The sequence below is a fragment of the Balaenoptera physalus genome (genome assembly GCF_965194825.1).
Source record: "Balaenoptera physalus genome assembly, chromosome: 13".
Taxonomy (NCBI): Eukaryota; Metazoa; Chordata; class Mammalia; order Artiodactyla; family Balaenopteridae; genus Balaenoptera; species Balaenoptera physalus.
Window position 1 is genome coordinate 21,645,620 of NC_138892.1, and position 18,098 is coordinate 21,663,717.

The 18,098-nt window shown below is 35.8% G+C and overlaps 1 protein-coding gene across 2 annotated transcripts in view; it reads right to left on the reverse strand.

The window, feature by feature from the left end:
* Positions 1–6,065: 6,065 nt before the first annotated feature.
* Positions 6,066–18,098, reverse strand: part of SCYL2 (SCY1 like pseudokinase 2) — a 57,703-nt gene continuing 45,670 nt past the window's right edge. For both annotated transcript variants that reach the window (XM_082419386.1, XM_082419387.1), the window contains exons 13-18: positions 16,297–16,415; positions 11,936–12,036; positions 10,485–10,551; positions 10,252–10,347; positions 9,137–9,256; positions 6,066–7,710 (exon numbers count right to left, since the gene is read on the reverse strand). In XM_082419386.1, the coding sequence (XP_082275512.1) occupies positions 7,066–7,710; positions 9,137–9,256; positions 10,252–10,347; positions 10,485–10,551; positions 11,936–12,036; positions 16,297–16,415 (1,148 nt within the window). In that variant the 3' untranslated portion in view covers positions 6,066–7,065. The remainder of the gene's footprint in view (positions 7,711–9,136; positions 9,257–10,251; positions 10,348–10,484; positions 10,552–11,935; positions 12,037–16,296; positions 16,416–18,098) is intronic.

The following is an 18,098-nucleotide window of genomic DNA, read 5'->3' on the forward strand; positions in this document are numbered from 1 at the left end:
CCTAACCACTGGACTGCCAGGGAATCCCCCAGCCACTGTTTTAAAGTAGGTTTATTAAACTCACACGTGTGGATTCTTAAATTTCTGAAATGTTCAACGAAGCATGAATTATTACTTAAAAAATAACAATATTCCTCACTTATTTTATTCCTTGTGTTGGTGTCATCCCTGGCTTACTCAGCCAACATTAATTCCACTTTTCCTGGTCATCAAGTCATTTGACCGGACTTTCCTTAATTCAAGCAATTTTCATGTAATCTCAGAATTCAAAAGGACCTTGGGAGTTACCTACCTTAATCCTCTCCCCAGTGTGTCCAGCTTAATTTGGGAAAATGTAATTCCTAAGTAATCATTTGATAGCATCAAACACAATTTTTAAAAGGCTCCCTGCAAGGTTGAGCTCAGGGCCCATGTCCTCTAAAGAAGTCTTCCCCACTCCCCTGGCCTAGGTTGGCTGTCCCTCCTATGTTAAGATTTATCACAGCATATACCACGCTGTCCTGTAATTGTCAGCTTACTCAGCTACCTTTTATAACCACAGTGCAGATTCCTTAATGACATAGCCTACATCTCATTACTATTTGTGTCCCAAGAATCTCATAGCCTATAACCTATTTTTGGCTTGTTTTTTGAAGAATAAACGTATTCAAATAATGCTAGGTGAGGTATCTGCTCTTGATTCAAGTGGATATTATTTTAGAGGCTTATGTCCAGCATAAGCAAGGTGAGGATATCTATTGAGTACTTACAGTATGTCAGGAGCCTTGTCAGGTGCTTCACACACGTTTACTTCATTTAATCCTAATGAGTCTGTAAGACGTGATCCTCATTTTATAGCTGAGAAAACTTATTCTGGTCAGTTGGTCAAAGAGACAAGATTTAAACTCATTCATTCCATATACTTATTTACACTTTACCTTGTTCCAAAATAAGAATTTCTAAGAACATAATACAAAACTTGTTTTTTAAAATGGAAATCAGAGCAAAGGAGAAATAAGAATTTTAAAAATCAGATAAAGCCAGAAGTACTGAACAATGCATACTATTAACGTCCTATATATTTGTTACAGGTGGACTGCAAATTTGCCTGAACCTCCAAGCTGTTAATATGTGATTTGCTCCATTATTCAGACTTTAAAAGATAAGGGCAAACTAGTTGCTTAGAAGCACATTTACTCCTGATCTGAAACCTGAAGTTTCTCTTGTGGGTCCTCAAAGAAACTATTTTATGTTAGAGTGAAACAGCGTCATCCTTGGCATGAATATGTTTCATAATACAGTCCAAAGCTAAGTGCAGTAACAGAAATTGATGTGTGGCCAAAACAACGCAACCCAGGCACAAAGGTCTCCACAGTGGGTTTAATTTCATTCAGAATTTCTAAAGAAATGGATGGATTACTCAATTTTTGGCCTCCTCCATTAAACTTTCTCAAAAATGAGATTTTGAACGTTGGGCAATAGAGAGTTAAATGTTGTTCTTTGACAAGTATCTGGGTACAGATATCATTGCTGATTAGGGGCAGGTCTGTATGATCACTGGAGCTGGGGATAAAGAGGCCATCCCCTTCTGACATTGGAGCAGTCTAAGGAGGATACCACCTCAGTGAGAGGCCTTTCCATCTCTCCACAAAAGTGATTTTAAGAGCACACACTGTTAGAGACAAGATTTTCCTAAAAACTATTTTGGATCTGTTCCAACTGAACAAATATGTAAAGCAACCCATCCCACCTCCATAGAGCATAAATGCTATAATTTTAGCCTGAAATTTCAAAAAAAATATGCCCCCCTCCCAAACCCCAACTTTATCTGGCTCCAAAGTCCATGCATTCTATGCTCCTAATGCGCCCGTGGACAAGCCCCATATTTGACTTTTGTTTGATCATTGCATTTAGAAAGACTGGCAGGGACTCGGAAGGGACCTACATGAATGCTGATCCCTACGTGCAAACTCTGGACATCAGAGTCTCATTCTCATATGAAAGCCTAACACTGGGTTTCCTAGCAACCTAGGCCACCACAAAAAGAACACATATCCAAAATACAGGAAAAAAAAAAAAGATGAAAATTGGAACTGCTCAAATAGGTACAGAGTAGCTAAATCATATTTCCACTCAAGGCACATTTCAAAAGAACTTTTAGAAAGGACAGTTTTAATATAGGCTACATATATACAATTCCCTATAGCTTTTGTTAGCAGCACATATATCCATCCTATGGCCCCATTATTTTTTTTTTGGACAACTTTTTTTTACTGAAGTAAAATTGGTTTATAACATATCAGTTTCAGGTGTTAAACTTAATAATTCGATTACTGTATGTATGCACTAAAAAATAATTACAATAATAAGCCTAGTTAATATGTGTCACATTACAATAGACCACCTTCACCCATTTTGCCCAACTACCCCAATCCACTTCCCCTCTGATAACCACCAATCTGTTCTCTGTGAGTTTTGTTTTCTTTTTTCCTTTGTTTTTTAGGTTCCACATAAAAGTGAAATCATACTTGCATTTGTCTTTGTCTGACTTATTTCATATTGGCCCCATTTTTAAATGGCTTAATAGAGTGAGGAGTCTTACCAGTGAAGGTAGGGTTAGGAGACAAAACCAGACATTTGAACAGGGAAATTTTAATGAAGTAATTGTCAACTAGTAGAAGTTACTTGTCCTTTTATGCCTTTAAAAGGCATAAAAAAGGACTCTAAGGAGTTCAGAAGTAGCCATTGCAAAAAAAAAAAGAAAAAAAGGCAGCTACTACCTCTAGGCTAGGAGAAAGTAAAAAGAAAATTAAGGAACTAAAGACTAGGAGAGGCTCTCTTCCCCACTCCAACCCCTCAAGCTGAGCGCCTTCTTCGGCGAAGGCGTGGTTTCCACAGGTACATTCAGCCACCAGTGGTGAAGACATTTGTCAGAGGGCCAGAGTGGGAGACAGCTGCTTGAGGGAGTGGCCGAAAGCAGCCCGCCGGAGCTGCTCCCAAGTGGGAGAGTGTGACTGAGGCACAGCTGGGGTCCTCTGCTGGGGCTGCCGGGCTCCTGCAGCGAATAAAAATGGAGAACCAGAATCCAGAAGTGACTTCTTGCTGCTATTGCTTTGCAGTGCCACTTCAGGACCCTCTACCGACGAAGCCTAACATTCTGCCAAGCTGGCAAGGGAGACGCGTTTACAGGGTCCAGCTCGAGTATCACAAAGCAGGGCACAGAAGGATGGATTTGGAGCTGGGAGACAGTAAACTGATAACTGCCAGAGTTCACTCTTTTGGCTTCTTACCTTCCATATATACCTACATATCTAACACAGGAGCTACTGGACACACGTGGCTATCAAGTACTCAAAATGTGACAAGCCTGAATTGATATGTCCTAAGTGTAAAATATACACTGGATCTCAAGACTAAGCACAAAAAAGAACTTAAAATATATCATTAAATTTTTATCAGTTCATGTTGAAAAGATATTTTGGCTCTATTAAGTTAAACAAAATATATTATTACAATTAATTTCATCCATTTTTACTTTTTAATGTGGTTACTAGGAAATTTTAAATTACGTATGTGTTCTGCACTCCAGGTAGTTAAATCCTCTCTGAGTGGCTAGAGCAACTTGGCTGCTTTGGATAGAAGTTTCTAATATCTAACAAGCTCCATTTTGGTGAAATGGCTTTTTCCACTATGCCACCCTCTCCTCAAGGTTATATGCTTTAATTCTACTACATGTCTGGGTACTGCAAGCACTGCTAACCTGGCTCCCCCAACCATCTCATCCACAATTCAGAGAAGCAGCCCAGAGGCTGATTTTGACCATGAACATTTCCATTCTATCATCTCCCTCTTCCTCTTCAAGGCCATTTTTTCCAATGTAAATATATTTATGGTACCAAATAAGTACTGAACACATAATACTTACTATATTAAACCATTTTGACAAAACCAACTCCAGAATTCATACAATAAAGGATATAATGGTAGAAAGCATGGGATTGCAGATCAGAAAAAAAAAAAAAAAAAAAAATCTAGCTTCTATTCCTGGCTCTAACTTTCTTGGGTTAGGGCATGTGAATATCTGACCCTCTGTTTCTACATCTGCGTGGTGTTGAATTATTTCAGTTTTACTCAAACTATATCATGAAATCTCTTTAGGGATTGTAACCATTTTTTTTTTAATTAATAGGATATAATTTTAAAAAAGTATACTATTATGTATCAAAGATTTTCTGAAACTTTTGTTTCAGGTATAAATTTCATATACTGGGTTTGTAATGTAAGATATATTTCTTACTGAGTGCCACAGTTATAGTTTGAAAGCCAGCAACATAAATAATCTCTTAAAATCCTATACAGTTTAAATTCTTACAGATTTGTTTTGTTCTAAAATTATTTCAAGACCAGTAAATAACAAAGCATGAAATCACAACTTAATATGGAAAGTTTCATCAAAGCCGAAATTTATTTGGTGCATACTCTGTGCTTGCTATCATGTACTTTCACATATACCTTTTCCTTTAATATGTAAAAGCAACCATGTGAGGTATTTTACAGGTTAAAAAACAATAACAAAAACCTATTTCCTTAACTTACTCAGGTGAAAAGAGGGTTATAAGCGTTCCAAAATAAAAACAAAACAAAACAAACAAAACCCAGCCAAGTACATAGTCTATTTCCATTTCTTTTTATGAATCCTCTAAATATATCACACACTTTAGCATTAGGAGAATAAAGAACCAATTCAAATAAAAGGGAATCTTTCTTGTAATTTTTGTCTACAGGTGCTTTTTAACCTACGAAATTTCTACTCTAAGCACAAGGGACTTAAAATGCCATCAGTATCTACAATAATTTTAAGGTGATCTATTTAGTACTTTGAGAATTTTGTTCACATAGAAATACAAGCCTAAAAATAGAACTATTTTTTAGAGGCAGTTTCACAACAGAGAAAGGCAGTGGTAACAGTTCGAGTGATAGAAATGATTTAAACAAAATACCTTCAAGAAAGTAAGAAAAAAGTGTAGAAAATCTTCTAAAAATGTAGCATCGTTACCTCAGTGAATGAACAAGTTTCAAGATGTGAAAATTACCTAAGAATCACATATATTTTTTCAAATAATCTATTTTTATATTTAGAAGTTCAAATTATGTAAATTGTTCTATTAAGATTTCCTTCTAATTAGGAGTTCAACACTGACAAAGTTATTTTACAAAACAAAAAGCAATTTCTTAATGAACAGTGACTACTGAATTGTTACGAAGAAAAATTCTTCAACATTAAGCAGTTTTATTCCTTATGTAAACTTTTCTCAAGATAGATATTGTGTTACAAACAAGACAAATAATCAGGTCGAGGTATGAATGTATCTGCCAAAAGCATCTGCTCTTCCTAGTGCTTTTCATTTCTTGGAAAAGCTTCTTTAGCATTCCTATCAGTCCTTTTCCTAAAACCATGTAACAAAATACAGCTCATACAGAAACCGGATGTTAAGCTGACTTTTTATTTTTTAACATACCCTCTTACTGAATGCTGCCAGCGATATTATCAAATTACATTTTATAATCAAGTACTGTATGTTCAGTGTGTGTATACATATTTTTTCAATGAATAAATGTAGTGTCAGCACACTAAACTTCATATGATTTATTTTAAATGATTGCTGGTTTCAGATAATTAAAAACCACAAACTCTATGGCTGCAATTATAATACATTTATAGTTCCCTGAAAGATCAGTTTAAAGTTATCACATAATGATGGAATATAATTTAACGAAATACAAATGACATCTATAGCATGATTCCATGGTTGACTAATCAGCAAATCTTTTAACCTACGAACTTTCTACTTTTCAAAGAAAAATATCAGAGAAAGGCCTTGAAAAAGAAAGCATGTTTCCCGTTAGAAGAATTTATTCTTTCTTTCCTAAAAATGGCTAATTATGGACATAAAAATGTTCGAACAAAGGGTCCTGAAATTACTAGAGAAGATTTAAACTTCAGATGCAGTAACTGACAAAGTCAGACGTTATCATAACGTATCAAGCTGAAAATTAATCTGTTAGTAGCCAGAAGATACAAGTGCTCATTTTTAGAGAAGTAAAGTTTATTACATTTGAAACAATACAGCAGAAATCTCAAAAGTATACTCATTAAATATAGTTTAATTCTTACAAATCTCCTTTTGAAAATGCAATTCATATGTGCTGCAACCTCAGAAGTTTGAATTCAAAATGAAATATGAAGGCAGTAGTCAGGGAAAGCACATCAGAGGGCTTTGTCAAATACCTGTACAAATCAGTACATACCTCTTCTGTCTGTGATACAGTAGGAAAAAAAGTGATTCTAAACATATCCAAGTAAATGCAGAAAAATACATTACTATTTGAGGCAGACCATGCTAAAATATAATTTACAACGATTAGTTTGCATTTATGATAGTTAATAATGCCTTTAGTTTGAACCAATGAAATCAAGGTTAAGTTAAATCCTGCAGTGTTTGCTCAGTCTTTTGCACTAAACATAGTTTATCTGAGAAGTAATAAGATTGGAAAAGCAAACGACCCGATCCTTTTCGTTAGGCTTATCATTTTCTCACTCAGTCACACTAAATGCAAACAAATCAATACAGTATCAAGATTTTTCACATAGTAAAAATGAAGACTAATCACTTGTGAAGGCAGACTGTGTACCATGTAGTATTTAACAGATGAAACTTGCAATTACCATCAACTCAATTTTTTAAATAACACCAAGATTTACAAGCCAAAATAAACATTTGATTTAAAAATTCTGCTATTCAAGATACTCAGGTGTCTTTTTTTCTCGTTGAGATTGATATGGGTTGGGTCTTTTAAAAACCTGAAGGAGAGTTGGTAAGAGGAAAAAAATCCTCAAGGCTTTAAAAACCTCAACTGTTAAAGAGTCCATACAACTACTATGCTGGCATGACAACAGGTTTTTTTCTGTCACAGGACCATTCACTTTCCCACAGAAGTACTTCCTCCAATCCAACTATATAGATGTAAATCAGCTTACCCATGATTAAAACTGAAGTAATCCTTCAAAAACAGGAGCATGACACCTCACCCAAAAAGATCTTTTAAGTCACTGCTAGCTGAACTGCTACTGGTCATAGTAGGTGGCGGCTGTGCAAAGTTCTGCGGGTTAAAGAAAGGATTAGTCTGCACACCGAAGGCAGACTGTCCTATCATGCGCATCTGTGCTCCCATTACCGAACTGCCCACACCTGGAGACCCTTGAGCAGGCACAAACTGATTAAGCCACTGATTCGGTTTCTGTTGTGATAACTGGTTCATGCTAACTTTGGGTTTCTGAGGGCCAAAGAGATTATTAAGAGCAGACATGTCTGTGGGTCTTTGCTGAGTCGGCTTCGCACCAGCAGGAGGAACACTCACAGCACTGAAGTTTGGCAAAGTGGAAGGTGTTCCCAGTGTCATCTTGGCCACTGCAGGTGCGCTTGGACTGCTGAAGAAGTTCTGGTTTGTATTAACTGGCATGTTGAATCCTGAAGTCTGAAAGCCCATGTTGGCATTCAGGCCGTTTGTTAAATTTCTCTTTGTATTATCAACTGGTGTAGAAAACATCATACCAAGGCCCGTGGAAGGAACAGAAGTGAAGGTACTTGAAGCAGAAATTTTAGGGGTACTAACAGAAAGACTGGTCAAAGATGACATATTATCCATCAATGTGTCTGTCAGGTCCTTAGTCTGAAAAATATGAGGAAATTACTTTATCTCCAAGAATTCCAAATTACTTTAAAATTAGTAAACATTTGATAAATTTTATCATAAAGTACAAGTTAAAATTAAGCTCAATAGTCTACACCAAGACAGCAAACCACAGCTCACAGGCCAAATCCAGCCTGCCACATATTTTTGTAAGGCTTTTTAAGGATGAACATTTGCAATCAATTTGATGACAGGGAACACAACTCTGAACTCCAATTAAATGAAATGTTGTCTCCCCCGCTGCACCTCCACCAAAAAACAGAATTGCATTTTTCTCATTACATCTGTATTACAGACAAGGATACTCTATTATTTTTGTATTTTGAATTTCATCAAAATTTTGTGGAAATTTATTTGCTCTATTCTTTTATAAGTACCTACAAAGTACTTTATTTTTACCTCTTGGCCCACAAAGATTTTTCCCAGAGGAAGAAATTTAATGATTAAGAGGCAACAACAACAACAAAGAATAATTTAAAGAAAGCTTGTAAGATAAAGTAATTTCTGAGATCAGTAATAGTGTAAACTTTCTATCAGCAGAGACCTTAATCCCTGCTCTAACACCAGCACCTAGAACACTGCCTGGACCATAGCGGGAAATAAATACTGGTCAGGACATACAGGTCAGTATTCCTAAACCAATTCACAAACATAACTATAACAAAAAAGCTAAAAATTGAAAATTGCTTTTTGCTCAAAAATACATAAATGCATGAATATAATATTCCTGGTCATTTCAAAGTGAACAGCGTTGAATTAGTATCATAGACCTAATATTTTTTAAGAACCCTCCCATTAATCTAGCTTCCTCTTTGTTGGTAACAAGCACTATTACAAAACATTATATATTAGGCAGGCTATTGAGGAGTTGTTGGAAAATTCTTGATGCCCATACTTCTTAGAAATTACACATTAAAGTATTTTCTGAAATACATTTTTATAAAACACTAGTAGGTAGACTAAGTTCTATACTACCTTACTCCTTAAGAGTAGTATGCCTTATGTATGGAATTTTAAAAAGTGGTACTGATGAACCTAGTGGCAGGGCAGAAATAAAGACGCAGATGTAGAGAACAGACTTGCGGTGGGGGGAAGCTGGGATGAAGTGAGAGAGTAGCACTGATGTATACACACTACCAAATGTAAAATGGATGGCTACTGGGAAGCTGCTGCATAGCACAGGGAGATCAGCTCAGTGCTTTGTGATGACCTAGAGGGGTGGGATAGGGAGGGTGGGAGGGAGGCTCAAGAGGGAGGGGATATGGGGATACATGTATACATATAGCTGATTCACTTTGTTATACAGCAGAAACTAACACAACAATGTAAAGCATTTATACTCCAATAAAGATATAAAAAAAAAAGTGTAGTATGCTTGAATTATGCAAAAGAAATGAACTCTGACCTGCTTGACTGGAGCAACAGGTGTGTGCACCTGGGGTTTAAGAGGTTGCTGGCTTTTCAACTTCTGTGCCTGCTCCTGTTCTTTTGCCAATTTTTGTTTTTCTTCAAGTGTAAGTGATGCCTTAAAACAAAACAAAACCAAAAACATCAACTGACAACTTTCATAATTCCATTTATAAAACAGAAGATTTCTTTTTGTTATGTCTGACAATACCAAGTAGATTACAAACTACTCCTGTATTGGTGATTGCCACAGCGTAAGTTATACTTTGAATTACGATAAGATTTAACTTTAGGTAGAAACTCACAGGATCCATGCTAAACTATTTCCAGTATGAAAATAATAATAAAATTATTATTTTAAAACCATTCATTAGAATCATCTTTTTCCAGACAATGAGAATATGATTAGGTGATATCATTTTATAAAATTGGGAGATTCTAGCTCACTCCAAAAATATTTTAGAAACTCATCAAAAAGCTAAGTAAAAAGGAAACAACTTGTTTTTTTTAACGTGAACAATTTCTTTCACTGCTAATGTCTGCATCAAATTCAACATCTGTCTTTTTCTCATATCAACTTTGCCAACCTATAAGCTCGCACTATGTCCTCTTACAATTTTGTAAACCACAATGTCTAGTAGTTCCTTGGCTCTACACATACAGGTACTCATAACTGTTGAATGAACAGAAGAAAACTGCCCTCCGCAGAAATTCAAAACTGACATTTTTTTTTATATTGGATGCTAACCAACATTTCAATTGGAAAGTATCATTTTAAAGTTTGTTATTCAAAATCAGAATCAGAGAAGAGACACTGTAGAATTTATCAAGGGATGTGACTGGCAAAGTACAGTAGAAAGGACAAAGAAGTCAGGCAACCTAGAAATGTTACCAACATGGGAGACTGAATAATAAAGGAAGTTAAAAATCTTAAGCATGTTTATTCTCAACATGCGTCAGGTCATGCATGACCCACTGATAACTTTTAAATTTCATAAAGATAATTAAAGAATGTTTCTTATTAAGCTAAATAGTATTTCCCAACAAAAATCTGTGGTTTTAGAAGTTATATAATATAAATACGAGTACCGAAAGCACAGTAAAGACACTTACTCTTTTATGTTTATTCTGTAACCCATCGTCTTTATTTTCTGATTCTCCACCAGTCAGAAGGTCTGCTCCAATGTTGTTAAAGACTTTGTCAATATGCTGAAATACAAAAGGTCAACCAGCTGAATGACGTGCAAGATTGTGATTTTACTGCTTAAAGATCAGAGGTCCCCGAAATGGAGCACACTATCAAGCACTTTTTTTCAAAAATTAGAATAATCTAAATATCTTCTTACCTGAGACCCAGCATTTGTAACTTTTGTCTCCTCAGAAGCATTCATTTGATTTCCTATATCCAAAGATCTGTAAGAGAGAGTTGAGTTATGACAAAGCAATAAAAGGAAATGTATGTTTTAAAAATAAAACTTGTACTAAAAATAGTTCATCCACATGGAATTTACTACAGTCTAAGCAAACTGCAACTTCATTCTTTAAGGATAGTCATAATCTTTTTCATTATTTACTACTATTAATGTCTGCTTGCCCCAAAAACCAACATTTGTACACACGTCTTTTTTTTAAAGCTCAGCATTTGAGATTTACTGGAGAACTTAGTGTCATAAAACCAGGCAAGCATGGTTCTTACCATAGAAGAGTTTACAGCTCACTGAGAGACAAGATATGATATGGGAACTTAATGTGATTAAGTTCAGAATCTGTGATTCTAACAATAAATGCTATAATCACTGAATAAGTGATGTGGGCAAGATCTATGCCTTAAAAAACAGGTAAGATTTAGATAGGAAGGAGAAAAAGAGAAGGTTCATTTACACCTCAAGTATAAATAATAGATAGAAAATTTCTCTCTGTTGTAATTTTTAAAGACTATTTTTCAGGGTTCCTAAGTTAATATAGTCAATCCATTAAACATGATAAATATATACATCACAGAATACTTAGTGCATACAAAGGGCTATTTCACATCATTCTACACCTTGTGTATTTATTTCCATAAAGCCTTCATCTTACACTGGAGCAGAACCTAAAAAGTTTCTTTTGGGGGACTTGGCTCATGATTGATATCAATTTTACTGATTTTCAGATGTCTTTGACTCAGGATTAAACTTTAACAGGCATCCTAAAATCATGTTTTGCCTCTGGAGCAAAAAATATAGTGGAGATTTGATCATAAAAACTGGCATTTTCCACTGAATAATTTTTACCCTTCCCCTCTTCCTTTGAATACTAGTATTTTGCAAATAATTTAGAAAATCCTCCCTAAAAACAAACAAACAAAAAAAGAGGTACACGCTGTGGTACTACGTATGGAATGAATTCTCTATAAATGTTTCTGGGGTTAGAGAAAAAAGAAGGAGAAATCAAAACACCAGGATTTCACAGATTTGAAAAATATTTTTAAGTGGTGCTCTTGGCAATCAGCACCCTGAGTTTACAATGCCAGTAGCTAATGTGACAAGAGATTTTCTTAGAAACAGAATTTTCTTTATGCAGAGAAAACGCTAAGGTTACATCCTATTATGCTTCCGTATTCAGAAATGACATCAGATTTTCAACAACATTCTATTTAAACTCAGTTCAACTTGATATGTTGGAAAATTTTTATATGCTTTACATATAGTCAAATTGAAATCCTTCAATTTTTCTAGTCCATATTCTAGAAAATCAACCATGACATAACTTTAATGTCACTCCTGGACCATGTGCAATTCATATGCAACCTACTTACTTCTGCTGTTCTTGCATTATATGAAGTTGCTCCAGTTTAGTCTTATGTTCAGACTCCAATCTATTAAGCATCTCTTTTATGACGGAAATGAAGGAATTGAACTGGTGTAATAAGAAATTGATATGGTTATAATGTTTCAAGTTAGCCACAAAGGTAATCTAATAAAATAATTCAACAAGTTATTCATAATATTCTCTATTTTTATCAGAATAGACCCACTCATAGCACTGATGACATAAGAATAGTATATTTTAGCTCAATGTATCAGAGCAAGCTTTTACAGTATCTCTGTATGGTGGTGATATAGTTGATGAGACTTTTAAGTTCCAGAAAACATGTTCTCAATAAGTTTTATATCCTGAGTTGCCTAACAGCTATTATTCAGCAGTCTTATATAAATTCAACTCCAGCAGTTATTACATATTGATTTTTCTAGACTAATCCAAAAATGACCATCTAAATTTGTGCATATCTGAAAACAATCTGCTTAATAATGCATAAAAAATTACTCTTTATTCAGATCATTATAAAAATGACATGTTTGGCTAAAATAAGCCTTGTTTTCTAAAAAGTCAGTAGAAATATTAAATATACATAATCTAACTTCCAAATAATTAAAATTCATAAAGTATATCTAATTCAAAGTTAAACATAGTTTAAGCTTTTGTTAAACTTTAAATAATTATTTATTTATTTATTTATTTATTTATTTATGGCTGCATTGGGTCTTCGTTGCTGCACGCGGGCTTTCTCTAGTTGCGGTGAGCAGGGGCTACTCTTCATTGCGGTGCGCAGTCTTCTCATTGTGGTGGCTTCTCTTGTTGTGGAGCACGGGCTCTAGAGCGCAGGCTCAGTAGTTGTGGCTCACGGGCTTAGATGCTCCCCGGCATGTGGGATCTTCCCGGGTCAGGGCTCAAACCCGTGTCCCCTGCATTGGCAGGTGGATTCTTAACCACTGCACCACCAGGGAAGCCCCTAGTTAAATAATTCTTATGGTACTTCAGGATCATCATAAACAATTTATTTTAATAATACCACATATTACAGGAAGACTCTAGAAACTGCTTTCTCCCCCTCCCCAAATCTTACAACTACGTCTTTGGGCTGGGTGCTTATAAATACACTATTTTATTAATCCTCACAACTCTTCAAAGTAAATTTATTAATATTGATATTTTATAAATGAGGGAACTCAGGCTCAGCAAGAGAGAAAGCAACTTACTCAGAAATACTAAATAACTTGTATGGCAGAATTAGAATTCATACTAAGTCTGTCTCCAAAGCTTGTACTGTTTTCTACTACGTTATGCTGCCTCTCAACCATGCTCTATCATCCATTTATCCTCTGTCTGACCATAAGAGTAACAAAAGGCATATTTCCTTAGCTGTTTACCATGACTGACTCTTTGCTGATTAGTTTTTTAACTTTTTAACAAAATATAACATACACAGAAAAGTATACATATAAGTGCACATCTCAAAAAATTCACAAACTGAATTTAACCAGTAGCCAGAAAAAGAACAGAACATTGGCAGCACCCCAGAAGCTTCCTCGTGCCCCCTTCTAGTCATTTCCTACCCTCCCTCGCCATATGAGAAAAGACTATTCTGACTTCTAGCAGTGTAGTTTTAACCGTCTTTGTGTTTCATATAAATGGAATCATTCAGTAGATGCTCCTCTGTGTCTGGCTTCACTTGCTCAACATAATGTTTGTGAGATTCATCTATATTGTTGAAGCATTAACATAGTAGGCCTGCACTGCTATCCTTGGAAAAGTCTGCTTGCAAGGTTGGCCCTTGGCTGGTGTCCAGGAACTCAGATTTTGGGAGGTTCCCACCATTAACTGATAATAGTGGCTCACTGTGCCTAACTGGAATTTGAGTACCAGGCAGCAGGTGCTACTTGATCAGCCCCCAGTAAAAATTCCAGGCACCAAGTCTCCAATGAGCTTCTCTGGCTGGCAATATTTCAGACACACTGTCACAACTCATTACCCAGGAAATGAAGCACATTCTGTGTGACTCCACCAAAAGATGACTCTGGAAGCTTGAGCCTGGTTTCCCCCAGACTTTGCCCCATGAACCTTCTCCCTTCACTGATTTTGCTTTATATTCTTCCACCATAATAAATCATAGCTGTGAGTACAACCATTGGCTGAGGCCTGAGTCCTCCTGGTGAATCACTGAATCTGGGGGTGGTCATAGGAACCGTCCCCCAACACAAGTTGTGATCGTGTTTGGATTGCTGCATGGTATTTGCTCTTTTTTAATCAAATGCTAAAAATGTATTTTCCTAAGTTACTTTATCTTTTTCACATAATGTGTAATATACTTAGATTATTTTAAATCAGAACTGACAGAAGAGGGCAGTCTTGAATTAGGAACCCTGTCCATGAAATGAATAGGAAAGCAGACCACATCCATGCTAACCATTGTAAAATACCAGATGATATGAATCTAAATATTTCTGCTGATGAAAATAGGCCCCTCAAAAAAATCAACCATAAAGCTGAAGAAAACTAACACACTTCAAATGTAATTATATATTCTAAAATAAGCATTTGAGAATATTTTAAAACACCCTAAATCATAAATATGAGAACTAAGAACAGAAATGACCAAAAGTTGAAGACTATCTTAGGCATGTTATCATTCTATTTTTCCCCAATATTCATCCTCCCTTTTTGCCAATCCTAATTTCAACCCTGCCATCCAAGATATGAAGAAATTATCAAGACAAAAACTGAAATCTAAGGACACAAACCTTCAGGGGCTTACCCTACCACTTCAAATGAAATTTTCGATCTGATTAATTTTACAAATTTCTCTAATTTGAAAACTCCATTCACTCAGCACTCTCCCCTATGCCAAAAGCTCTCTTGCTTAACTCTCAGCTTTCTGCTTCCTTCATTGCTCTAATTCACTTTTAGTCTTTAATTCCAAACCTTGCCAGCCTATCCATTTCTGACACTCTCAGTTAAACAGTAACCCTTCCCCATCTTTTCCATTATACATCATTAAACATTAGTTTTATGGTGAACAAAATGCCTTGTCATTACTCTGTACCTCAAATTTTCTCTCAATTCAATAAAAATTTTTGTTTCTGGCACTGTACTAAGTACTGGGGATATAATGAAGAATAAGCTATAACAACCAGCCTTCTGGGAAAGTCAGACACACAAGTATATAGCTGTGACAACTACAGTGATAGAGGTATGCAGAGGTAATGCTATAATAACCTTTGAGTACATAGTTCCTTTGCTCAAACATTTACCACATCTTGAAAGTTCAAATACCTAAACCAGATGAGCATTTAAAGTCTGCCTATTCTAGGGCTTTCACTGTCGTGGCCCAGGTTCAATCTCTGGTGGGGGAACTGAGATCCTGCAAGCTGCATGGCGTGGCCAAAATAAAATAAAATAAAATAAAATGAAAGTCTACCTATTCTAGTCTCAATTTATCTTAATATCATCACTCCCTGCTTATATTATAGGTATCTCTCAAACTGTATTATTCATTCCCTGTGGCAGATAGACTCTAAAATGGTCCCAATTATCTCCTCATTCTGCTACTCTGTCTTTGTGTAATCCCCTACCTTCAAACATGGGCAGGACATGTGACTTGCTTGTAACCAACAGAATATGGCAAAGGTAATGGGATGGCATTTCCTTGATTACATTATAAGAGACTATAACTTCCATCTTTCTAGCAGACTCTTTCTGGCTTTGATGAAACCAGATGATGCCGCGTTGGAGGCCCATGAAACAAGGAATTCACCGTGGCAACCAGCTAACAGAGAGCAACAAACTGAGGCCTTCGGTTCAACAGTCTGAAAGGAATTTAATCCTGCCAACGACCATTGAGTGAGCTTAGAAACAGATCCTCCCCCAGGTGAGCATTCAGATGAGACCTCAGTCTTTGACTGCGGCACTGTGAGAAACTCTGAGCAGAGCATACATGCCCTGGCTTGACTGACCCACAGAAACTGTGAGATAATAAATCTATGTTGTTTTAAACCTGCAAGTTGTGGTGATTTGTGAGGTAGCAATAAATAATGAATACACAGCCCAGACATATTTTTTTTCCCTTTGTTCATGTCAATTTCACAGTCCCAAATTTGAAGTAGTCCCCAATCCTACACATCTTTCAAAATTCTGCTCATTTACTGTCTCCCAATTAGGCCTCCAATAATCCATCCTTCCAACTCACATACTCCTTACTTTGAACCCACAAACTTTCTTCATTTACCTCTTTGGCATATTTTTCCTTGTTTTACCTATTTATATGTAATATATTTATACATTCAATGCCAAGAAAACAGTAAGCTGAATAAATTGAATAAAGCACAAAACTACTCCTACCTGATTGAGATTAAGATTGTTTTCAATACTCAGGGGAATCAGATGAGGCAATACTTTTCCAGCCAACTGCTCTTTGGTGATTCCCAACTTCTTATGAGCAAAAGTACATTTGTAAATACCTGACAGAAAAGAGTAAGACAAATGTTATAATTCAGTACCACAAATCAACAGAAATCAGAAAAACAGTGTATCAATATGAAATCTCTTGATAATCAGTGTAGTTACAAATTTTTCCTTATCAATGCTTAGAAGAAGGATGCTCTTATATATGGATCAGAATGATTTCAGCTTTACTGTCAGTTTAGATTTAACATACCATGACACATTTATCCTGTATTCTTTTGGTTTTAAGAACACATTTAATGATAGTATAAAATTGAAAGTCTATCAGAACGAGATACAGTTCTTACAGTGCAGCAGAAAGGCTACAGAATGTCTCTCTATTCTGAACACATCTAAACATATATTTCAGACATCTCATTCAAACTTGAGACATCTATTTAAAGTGTCTAAGTATAGGTCCTATAACTTTATTCACTTCTTTAACCAATCAGACTCAACATCTCTGAACTTTAATAATTTAAGTCAACTCCACACAGTCCTTCCCTGTTGTCTTACCTATTTACTCAACTTTCAGGACCCTGCTTGATACACCTATTGCACAAAGCCTTCATTTGGTAAACTGAGCACGTTTGCTCCTCATTCTCTGAATGCTTTTGTGTTATAAGTGTTTTGTATAGATAGAATCCAGAGCTTTAGAACACACCATCTGCTGTTATTCTGCTGTTAATGCACACTTCACTTACATACTCAAAGAATAACTTTGAGTGCCCATTAAATGCTTATTTGCAGGGCACTATGCTCATTACTTTCCCTTCAGTTGGTCTCACTGATTCTCACAAAACTCCTATAATGATATTATTTTTATCCTCATTTGATAGATGAAGAAACTTTTCAAAGTCACTCGAGGAACTGGCATAGCCAGGACTGGGGTTAGGGCTCTTTCCACTACGTCAAACTCCTTCTCAAGAAGACTAACTTCTTTGAGCTCAAAAGTTTCATACCATATCTCAAAAGTTCTATTTCTACAGAGGTCCACAACAGATTACTTACTGACCATTCCTACAAATATTTACTGAGGGCTTTCTATAAATCAGGCACTAGAGTAGGTATTAAAGATACATGGCTGAATAACATAGTTTTTCTTCAAAACTAACAAAGAACTTCAAGTTTAGTAACTTGTTAATGTTTCTGTGATTCCACAGCTAGGTCTATCTCTATTAGTACAGCAGACCCTGAACATTTCCAGATTGGAAATGTTTATAGGCAATTTCAGAGTTTTTTTTGCAGAGTGATTTGTAATTATGCTGATAGAATAGAATGTGTTGTAAGGCCAATAATGCTTCATCGGCACATCACTTAGCAGTGAAAAATATTTGTTCAGACTTAAACATATCTAAATTAAAAACCAGCTCTACCAGTTATCAGCTGTATAACCTTGAATAACTTACTTCACTCCTCTGAGCCTCAGTTTCCTTACCGTAAAACAGAAATAACAGTATCTATCTCATTGGATTTTGGAGAGGACAAAATAAGGTAATGCAGAGAAAAGACTCAGCACAGTGCCTGTTACAAATCATGTACCAAATAAACATCAGGTATTACTATTAAGACTGGTATCAGCATTTCAAGTAGTTTTGCTTGCCTCTCTTATTTAGTACCATTTTATAGAGAAAACTACATGCTATCATGATATCTGTGAAGCCAGGATTCCCAAATATCTTATGCCTTTATAAATGTCA